The sequence below is a fragment of the Fragaria vesca genome, linkage group LG6, assembly GCF_000184155.1.
Source record: "Fragaria vesca subsp. vesca linkage group LG6, FraVesHawaii_1.0, whole genome shotgun sequence".
Lineage (NCBI taxonomy): Eukaryota > Viridiplantae > Streptophyta > Magnoliopsida > Rosales > Rosaceae > Fragaria > Fragaria vesca.
In genome coordinates this window covers 30,079,134-30,089,972 of record NC_020496.1, presented here as the reverse complement: position 1 = coordinate 30,089,972, position 10,839 = coordinate 30,079,134, and the positions used below count along the sequence as shown (strand labels likewise).

The 10,839-nt window shown below is 36.0% G+C and overlaps 1 protein-coding gene across 1 annotated transcript; it reads right to left on the bottom strand.

The window, feature by feature from the left end:
• Window positions 1-329: 329 nt before the first annotated feature.
• Window positions 330-5,032, bottom strand: LOC101305098. Its single transcript, XM_004305969.1, has 7 exons — window positions 4,876-5,032; window positions 4,413-4,771; window positions 2,513-2,821; window positions 1,553-1,657; window positions 1,293-1,370; window positions 598-1,119; window positions 330-484 (listed from the first exon to the last, which is right to left on the bottom strand). Exons 2-7 carry the CDS (start codon window positions 4,756-4,758, stop codon window positions 330-332), a joined length of 1,515 nt encoding a protein of 504 aa, XP_004306017.1. The 5' UTR covers window positions 4,759-4,771; window positions 4,876-5,032.
• Between the last annotated feature and the right edge of the window lie 5,807 nt (window positions 5,033-10,839).

Here is a 10,839-nt window from a genome sequence, read left to right as displayed (position 1 = left end):
AAATGCTTTATACTGCTGCTTGTGGCAATCAATGGAAATGATCAATCTTTTTTTTTTTTTTCTTTTTTTTTTTTTTTTTTGAAGAAGAAGAAGATCGAGATACTATAAACCATGGCCGTTGAACAATCGAAGAAGAATATATACTTTCAAAAAAAAAATCGAAGAAGAATATATATAAGAACTAAATTAAGTCTATTGGTCGTTCACCGCTTAATTATATATGTACGTCTAGAAGACTAGAAGTCTAGAACTATCAAAATTGTGGAGTTTAATTAAAAAAGAAAAGAAAAAAACATATTACTACTAATTAAGATGGAATGAAAACAATACTAACCATGATAAATCCATTTTTCCCAAAATTTGAGCCGGCTTCCACTTAAGAATGCAGAAGGTGTACATGCCAATTCGTTCAACGGGGAATTTCCAGAGAAGTCTTCAGCAATGGCCAACCTTGGGTTTTGCTGAATCAATTTGCACGCGATATCTAGAGTGCAATCGAAGAACATAACCACAGTACAGTTATGATGTAAAATATATGAAGATTTAAGTTGTGGCAAAAGTTATTCATAAACTATCTTATATATAATTCAATCTTACCAAATCTTTTGGTGCTAAAACTGAGGGAAATAAGTTGAGCGGCGTGAGGATCGTCAGTTTCGAATTCAGTGACGTTGAAGAGATAGTCAGCCAGTTTAGGTCTGCCTTTCGTGAAAGCTTCGACAAGTAAAAACGGATCATCGAAACTACTTGCACTTAGCTCTCTCTTCTTTTGAACCAAGCATTTAGCTATTTCAACCATTTCATCTTTATCAGGCAACATATAACAATATTCAAGAGCTGAATAACATTCACTGTCCCATCTGTCCAAGTCATCTTCGTCTTTGATAAGCGGCATCAACTGTTGTACGATATCCACTCTCATATCTTCGACTGCATAATGAAGAACTGTCTTCTCTTCGTCTGTTGGAGCGGTTTCTTGTACTGCCTTGGGATGTTTTTTAATTAAGTCCATCACTAAATCCCACTTAGAATGTTTCGCAGCACGAAACAAATCTTCATAATCAACTGCATCGTTGTCAGTGTTGTCGTTGCCACTGTTCTCATCTCCATCTCCTTCTCCTGCATGCGTGCCAATTCATCCATTTACCCTTATCTATATTATTATTAAGAGAACTCGTTTTCTCGTTAAAAAGAAATAAAATTAGGAGAACTCACTTTGCAGCTAAACTAGGTGTGATATAACATAATCCTATATATGGTAAAGCAATAGCTTGGAAACAATAAATCAATACCTTCATCCACTTCTTCTAGTTCATCAGCTTCTTCTAGTACTTCCTTTGGTTGATCATCATGATCACTTTGATGATCGCCTGAAAATGAAATCCTTGATTTTAATTAATACATGTGATCGACCACTCAAATTTACTTTATCTGATGGGAAAACATTTTAATCCTTCAATGAACTTTCCTTCTATTGAATGATCTTTTGTTGTACTGCAGGTTAGAATATATAAAAAGAAGTGATCGATTGCTAGGTTCTACGATACATTACCTTTATCAGTTGCTTCTTTCTCAACTTCTTTTTCAACTTCATTTTCTGTCTCAACATCTTCTTTCTCCTCCAATTCTTTCGTTGACTCAGTATCAGTAGTATCGCCTGAGGTGTCATCATCACTTTAAGATCAAATCTCCAGTCATATGAAATGGAATCGTGATGTTAAGTTATAAATAAGTTCAATTTGATTTGTATTTGTTGGAAAACATCATTAATTATCAGGATTCTTCAATTGTAATCTTATATGTTTAGCCAATTCCTTTAACATTGTTAGCTAGATTTTGTAACTTCCCTAAACTTTCTCGCACAATATGTTATCAAATAAAAGTAGTTATAAACCATATATGATACAATAATACATGAATAACACTTATTTTTATGGACTAATTTCAGTTTACCCCCATCAACTTTAGGTCGAACATCATGTTAGTCTATTTTCTTTCAATTTCATCAAAAACACATCTCGACTTCTAATTTTCATCAGCCGTGTCCAAACTTCTGATTTCCATACAATTTCTCGTCATGTGATGACGTGGTATTAAGAAAAAAACCAAATTTGAAGTCACTAGGCTTATAGAAAAAGGGAAAAATAGACAAATTGCATTCAATCTCATTAAAATCACTAAGGTTAAGGTTAGGGGTTATGATGGGAACGGAGATGTGTATCGATATGGGAGAAAAATGGTCTGAAAGGTTACTTTCGGAATTTGACTTTCTTCTTGATATCAAGTCATCACTTGACAGAAGAATTAGATGGAGATTAGAGGTTTGGACATGCGCGGCTGATGAAAATTGAGACTCGAGAGGTGTTTTTGATGAAATTGAAAGAATAATGACTAACATGATGATCCACCTAAAGTTAATGGGGGTAAACTGAAATTAGTTCTATTTTTATCTTTGCAACTTATCTGGAACAACTTATCTCGAACGAAAATAGATGTTTCCATATGTACTTACCTGAGTAACGAAATTTTCTTAAAGCAATCCAGGCTTCGTGGGCTCTCTCTTCGTCCCTGATAACATTAAAGGCATCATTCCCGCAACAAAGATGAATTGCATGCAGAGCCTCGGCGTTGGTCTTTTCCCAAGCCTCACGTTTATATTTGCCTTTGAGAGGAGGATCAGTGGCATCTTCTACAACACTCCAGAGACCTTTAGCTACTAAATAGGTTCTGACGCGAACATTCCAATCTTCGTAGTTGTGCTTATTAAGAAGTTCATTGACAATCAAACTCGGGACAACTGGGGCAGCCATGCTCGAACAATCTATCAATCATATTCATACAATAAGCTAGATAATAAATTGCATGTCAATGGAGTTTCCGAGAGCATATATACAAGTGAAATCAAGCAAGGAAATTAATTTAGAGGGAATTGAAACACAATATATTACTCACTGATCCGATAGGCTGGCTATCTTCGGAAATCGATCTGTAGTTAACGTCTGAGTTCTATGTGCAGGAAATGCAGTACCCTTACCTCTGATTTATAGATAAAAGAATCGTGTTTTTTATTTGTTTTTTCATTTCCCATTTGCGTCTTCGTTTGTATTAAAAGACTTGGCAAATTAAAGATTAAGAAGATGCGAGTTGTGATTGAACCAACATCAAACAAGTTTGTTGGGTCTGAAAAACAATGCAAAGGTTCTTGTCCATCCAGTTTGAGATTTTTACGTACAAACCATCTTTGCAGTCTTTTTTCTTATTTGAAGGACTGCAAGATTCTTTTTTAATGCATCTCTCGCTCTTCTTCATGTAGATATCAATTCAGGCTAACGCCCCACTTATATTAAGAAAATATAGCAAACTAATTTTCAAGTGCTCCCATTTGATATTGCATAAGGATGACTATGGAAATGGGACGTCAGATGGCTCAAATTGAACAATAATATGGAGAGAGTTAGGTATACAGGGACGGAGGATAGTCAAATAGTTTAGGCCAGGGATATATAAAATAAGATCATATATAAGCACTAGTCCATATAAAAAGTTAAATAAGCTTCTCCTCCTCTTCTCAGATCAGTGGCTATTTAATCTCATGATCTGATTTTGGATTGCAAAAATATTATCTTTACAATTTGAATTTTTTTTATCAAGGAAAAGTTTTGCCCGGACTGTTTTAGAATGATCCAATATCATATGTTTTCAGATAGCAAATGAGTAGTTGATGGCAGCAATATGATTTACTTTCATTTTTATTGACTTTTGAATTTTGAATTTTGTTTTATTTTTGTAAAACTAGATCAAAATTTAAAGAATAAAGAATCTAAATACACCAACTCTGAGTAATTATTCCATGTACCCGGAACACTACGTGACACTGTCATTTGATCTTCCTAGCCAATGATATAACTCTAATTCATGTGGGGACCAACATGGGGTGAAAAAAAGAGTATAGTAAAAGTAAATAAATGGACCAATTAGAAATAAGATAAGAACACTTAGACCAATAGCATTTGAGATGACCAAATGTTACGTGGTGTTCTGGGTACAAATAATAATTTTTCCATCCGGTAATGTAATTTGTACTTGATCCGACTACTTTGCAACTATGGTTTTACATCATTAATATAAGAGTCGGAGCTCAAAATTAAGTTTAGGATCAGTTATCAACGATACTACATGTTTTCGTTATAAAGCTTGCAAAGTTTCTTGACTTTCTTCAATAGAATTAGGTACACTTTCCTTTTTCGGCTTTTCTAAATCTCTTTTTTAATTCTTTTTGTAACAAACATATCAAAAGTTAAGTCTAAATTCTAAAATGATTGTTTTGAAATTGAAGTTGATTATAAAGTACCGATTAAATAAAGATTCAAGTAGCCCAATACCGTTTGGTTTATTTTGAGTTGTACGTATACCTTCTCTTTTTGGTAGTCTAGATCCAGCGGGCTTCAATTTCTTTTCCAAAGTATTCCAGGCAGCTTTAGCGGTGTCGATGCCCCGGATAAAAGGAAAGATATCTTCCCCGCAAGAAATATGAATAGCATGCAAAGCCTCTGCATTCTTCTCATTCCAAGCCTCAAACTCGGCCTCATCACCACCTTCTACCCTAGGAGGTTCCTTGGCGGATTCGACCACCTTCCAAAGACCCTTGGCCAGCAAATAAGTTTTGACCCGAAAACTCCAATCTTCATAGTTATTTGCGGTTAAAACTTTAAGAACGATACCACTGGGGACGGCCGCAGCAGCTGCCAATCCTGCCATATGCTCTTGATCTCTGTCAAGAAGAAAACACGTACAAACAAATGAGATGAGTTAAGTTGCAAACTGCAAGGCGTTATTGAGATTCTGTGTCTGTTGATCAGAGAAATGCAGTAGTACCTGTGGAAGTGGGAGAGTGAGTAAGTTGTGGAATGGGGTTCTTGATTCTCTGATCTTATCCTCGATCATCAACCTACTTTTCTGATAGCAGACAACTAAGATTCAATGACGTCTGGCCCACCTCTCTCAATTATAACCGGTCACGTCTGCCACCACAGTATCCCACTTATGATCTTTCACAGCACCAAAAAAATCTTCATAGTTAACTACTTCAGCGTTTGTGTTGTCATTGCGACTGTTGTCATCTCCATCTCCTGCATATATGCCAAGCATATCAAACTGAAAGTGATTAAGTGAAAACTTGATTAGCTGCATGCTGCAATAAAAATCATTAGTAACAATAGTGCTGCTAGATGAACCATATTTTTGCAGCTCACTTAGAGCCTAGGCCGTGACATATACATCACCCAATTAAAATCCTATGGTAAAATTAAGCAAATTTAGTTATGACTAGGGTTGGCAAATTAAACAATGAATCAATACCTTTATCCACTTCTTTTGGTTCATCAGCTTCTCTTACTTCCTCTGGCTGAGCATCATGATCACTTTGAAAGTCGCCTGAAAATGAAGTCCTTGATCTTTAATTATTATATATGTAATCATCCATTCCAGTTTACTTTGACAGCTAGGAACAATTTCAGTGAACTTTTTTTCTTCTATATATTGAACAATTTATGTCATAATGTTTTAGTCCGGATTAGAATATTAAAAGAAGTCTCTGAGGATCGATCTAAGATACATCACGTGCCTTCAGTTGCTTCCTTTTCCGGTTCGTTTTCTGTCTCAATATCTTTATTCTTCAGTACGTTCTCCTGCAATTCTTTCGTTAACTCAGTATCAGTAAAGCCTTAGGAGTCATCGTTGATCACTTTGAAGATCAATCTCTCGTCATATGAAAATGAATCGTGATGTTTAGTTTAGTTTGAAGTTCAACTGGATTTTGGATTTGTTGGACTACATCATCATCCGGATTTTTCTCATCAAGGCTAGTAAGGTATTCGGTGGACTAAACTAAACTGATCGATCTTCTTTTGATCAAGTAATCGATCTAGTCCAAAAACAGTAGGTTAATTGCTTTTTTTCATTTTTCATTTGGAAATCGGATGAAGATAGATGTTTCCTTATGTACTTACCTGAGTGATCAAATTCGCTTTTTAAAGCATCCCAAGCATTGTGGGCTAACTTCACACCCTTGATAACTTGAAAGGCATCGTTCCCGCAACAAAGATGAATTGCATGCAGAGCCTCAGCGTTGGTCTTTTGCCAAGCCTCACGTTTATATCTGCCTTTTTGAGGAGGATCACTGGCATCCTTTACAACACTATAAAGACCTTTAGCTTGTAAATAGGTTTTGACGCGAAGTTTCCATTCTTTGTAGTTGTGCTCATTAAGAGGTTCATTGGCAATCAAACTCGGGACAACTGGGGCAGCCATCCTCGAAGGATCTGTCAATCATACAATAAGCTAGATGATATATTGCATGTCAATGGAGTTTCCGAGAGCATATATACAGCAGATGAAACAAACATCGTACTAAAATTTCGAACAACAAAAAAACATTGTAGTAAAATGTCTTAAAATGTAATCTTCGATTCGAACAAATATTCATCAAGTCAGTGATCACCTTGTGTGTGATAAAGAAGCCAAGCTGGAAACTCGATCGCTCAAGATATACAAACTGTGCTCTTGGATTTGGTAGACGAAAGAGATCCTTGGTTTCTCTTAGTAATAGATAGCACCAAGTACCAACCTCATTCAGGGGCTATACATATATATAAGCTGTAAGTACTGAAGTCTTTTCGTCTTCCATCCATCACACCTAAGTGTTTATCACAGCAATAGTAATTAACTAATTAAGTTAACAACACCGGTCAAAATTGTTGGGGATGTCAACTGGACTTGATTATGTGGATTTATTAGCTCAGCAGCAGTTTGGCTTCATTTCACAATTGCAAAAAGATAGCTAGTTTGAGTCTGTGACGTACGATTTGAAAGTTATGAATGTATTTCCCACTTTCCTTAATTAACCAGGCAGTAATATAATCTGGGGACTCCCAGAATCAATGTCAATTTCCTCAGCTCAGTAATAAACTGGGTTCTGTAGGGTAAGATTGAAGTAGTAATTATAGGCGAGAAGGGTTGAAAGAGTGTTGGGTGTTTGGTGTGGTGGATTAATCAATCAAATCAAGGAAACAAAATAGGAGTAAAACACTAAAACATGATAACGTACTGGAAAGAGACATATCAAGTGTACTGAACCCAGAGTTAGGTTCTTTACATAAATGTGATGGCTGCAGGTGGATTTTGTGAGTTGCAGATTTTGTGAAATTAAGCGCTTGAGATTTTCCTTGCATATAGTTTGAGAACAAAAACATTGTCCATAATGATAGATGACAAAGATAGAAACTCTTATCATTTCAGATCTACGTACAAGGTCTCTGATGATGAGAAACTTCAAATTAAAATGATCAAAACTGGAAGGTTAATTTGGAGCTACTATCAATCTCTTATCTTCAGTACGTATCACAGAAAGTTAATTGCTTCGTTTCCAGACTCAATTGAAAGAAATGAAGATATTCCTGGACAGAATGAGAATGAGAGATTAAGAATCTATAAATTGTGCGAATTGTGAGTATTGGGACTGATAAATAATGCAATTAACTTCCTATCAACAAATTTATCTGCAGTCTCTTCTCTTTCTTTTCATGCATCTCTTGCTCAAATATATTTCATCTTGTTAATTTCAATTCAGGCTGGTGCACCTACCTATATCAAAAGAAATTGCAATTTAATTTCTAGGTCTCCCATTTGATTACCTATTTAGGCATTTTATATATTGATGCTCGAATTAATGGTAGCGAATGACAATTTCTAATAGTTTTCACTCTGCTTTTGCTTGCTTGTTATATAGACTTGGGACGGGTGGCCCAATTTCACTTTTGCAACTGGAGTTCGGTTTTGTAGGCCAAGCCTTAGAAATTTGGAAACCGACGATCAATTATATGAGGAAGAAGCCCAATAGCCCATAGAACCAATTCTAGATTTAGCTCAATAAGATGATCACCCAATAAACCATATCTTCCAAAGGTACGTGATCAGATGGTACGTACGTCCAAACCCCTAGTACTCCCAATCCTCTCCATTTCTTTAATTTCTTTGAAAAGCGCCGTGTACTACTAAAATTGCAGAATAGCATGAACCTTATATCAAAACAAAGATTTTCCATAAAATCTATATATTCTGACGAGCATCAGTTAGCAAATAGTGTACAAATAGATATTCCAACTATTTTGACATAACGGTGACATTCTAAAAATATAACCCCATTAACGAAAAACCATCGTTACAAATAACACAATTTTCCTATTATGTTGCCACAATGAAATAAACCTGACAGCACTCGTCATGCCACTAGAAGATTGAGCTCATCACTCATGTGATCAAATAATAAACACCATGTCGTCTCGCTAGGCCAGCGAAGACACACATAGTATGTGTACCGGGACCAAGCCCACACTACCCTAACTTATATGAACCTAAGGCCCCCATTGAGAAAGAAAAAGTCGTTATTAAAAATTTGGCGCCTAGAATAATCTAACTTGTCCAAGTCTTTAGCAATTATAGAGCTTGACAGCTTCATTTGGCAAGATAATTATATAACTTCAACCCTAGTGGCCGAGATGCTCAAAACAGCAACGTACACTACCACAAACAAAACTATACCCGAGATTAAGATGTGTAGGTGAACAAGACAAAAACAAAAAGGCCGCTGGAAACTCGTTCTGGATGCCAAAACTATTTTAGATAACCAAGTCAATACATTGAATCTAAATATTCCAAGCCAATTCCAGCCAAAATTATTTATTTAAATTAAGCACATATTGTGTGCGGCTCTGGATTCTTCTTCGAGTCTTTGCTTAACATTATTGTGTGCTTAGATTACGAGTCACTAAACAATTAGTTTAGAATCATCAGATTCAGTCTAATTATAGGTTAATTAGGAAGGAGCCCATAGAAATTGGAGACCACTGGTTTTGCGAAAAAGAAAAGACCTCCTAAAATTTAGGAGTTAAATTTGTTTAATCACAGGTGACGTTTCTCCACGTAACCAACGTGGCCCGTTCTGCCATTGAAACCTTAAACGTGAAGCCCACGCGCTCTACTCGTGCTCTTCATGTGTGTCTGCTTCGATGCATGGATGCCACATTCCTCTCTGAGCTTTCCCTCAACTTCATCCACGTGTCCTAGGGTTTACAGACTCCGACGTCGTTCTCCTTCGTCCATAAAGCAGAAGCCAGTCTGTAGCTAAGTCCTCATCGTCTACCTGGCTTTCTTATCTTCTTCTTCTTCCATCATCATCGATCTTCTTCAAACATCAGTTCGTTTTCTAACTTTCTTATCTTCTTCTTGGCACTTTCTTTTCGTTTTATCGAGATCCCGCGGCTTTCGTAAAGGTTTTACCGATCCGTAGACCGTTAAGAATAAATTAAGATTTAACTCCGATCGGCGTCTGAAGATTTTACATTAAGATACAAGACCGATTCAAATCTAGACTTTAATTACCAACTCCACTACATCTAATACATGATTCATCTAAGCTTAATTTTCACTATTTTGGCATGATTGAGCTTCTTATTTTACTGTAATGGTCATCTAAGCTCAATGTCTTTCACCCATGGAATTCTTTTGATATTCTTTAGCGTATATATATGTCCGTCAGTTTTGGGATTTTTCACGTCTCTTGTTTGCCAAGTAGGTCACTACTGGTAGTTTATTACAATCGGATCTGAGGGCGCCCACATCGGCTGGAATATAAAAAAACCCTAAAACCAAAACCAGGGGAAGAAGCAGCGAGTGGTATTTTGACTCTTGCAATTCTCCAAAGGAAAACGAGAAGCTTCCCAAAAACCAGGAGCGAGCTAGAATGTGGGAAACCAGTTTGGAAAAGGGCGTTTTCACGCAACAACGACACGTGGTCGACTAGGTTTACGGAATTTACCGTTCAGCTCATTCTGGAACTGTCATGGCTGTGTGTAGCACATTTTAACTGTTCTCCTATGTCCCCGACACGTCTCTCATAGTGGTGCACTCATGGCGTTGGTGAATTTGACGGATAACACAATCTTAGATTAGAGCATCAATGTTCGATCATGTCAATTCACTCATAATAGAGTTTGAGAGTTTTTTTTGTTTTGTTTGGATAATCATAGAGTTTGAGAGTTAGATACATGTGATTGTCATCTTATAACGAAAGCTGGTTTATGAAGTTTATATAGCTATAGAAGTGAAATATATAGGCTGCTAATAATAGAATCCGAAAATGGCTATGAGTATGACGGATTGAAATGAACACTTGCTAGATCGATCAATCTTTTTGTAGATAAAATGTTATCTATAAAAAAGATCTAATTCATTTTTTCTTTCACGGTACAATTACTGATTATTTGTATATTTTACATCGACAAACTATTTTTATGATCGAGTTACATCAAACCCCTATGAATCATATCTACTTGCATATAAACCAGGAATTTTTTGTACATCACGCAAAATGTTCAACAAATTAAAGAAAAAATACATCTCAATTACCATTGTATATAGAATTAACTAATGCAAATGAATCGAGTTGGGTGAAAAAGAAAAGATGGACCATACCAAAAGAAATTAAATAGAGGCCGGGTTCGATTGGCACAATGACGGGTATAATTATTGATATTCGTGAAAGGATAGTCAACTTGAATTCTAATATTGGCGAAAACATATGAAGCATCCTTTGCTTTGTTTTCTTTGGTTTATAGATAACTATGGGTACGGTCTACCAATAAAACTATGGAAAATGACTTAACCTCGAGAAAAACCTCGTGCTTTTTTGTTATATATATTGGTTACGTACACAATCCACCTTCCAATGTTATATAATACATTCATATATATAGCTTCTTTTACATATGAGTATGATCCTCG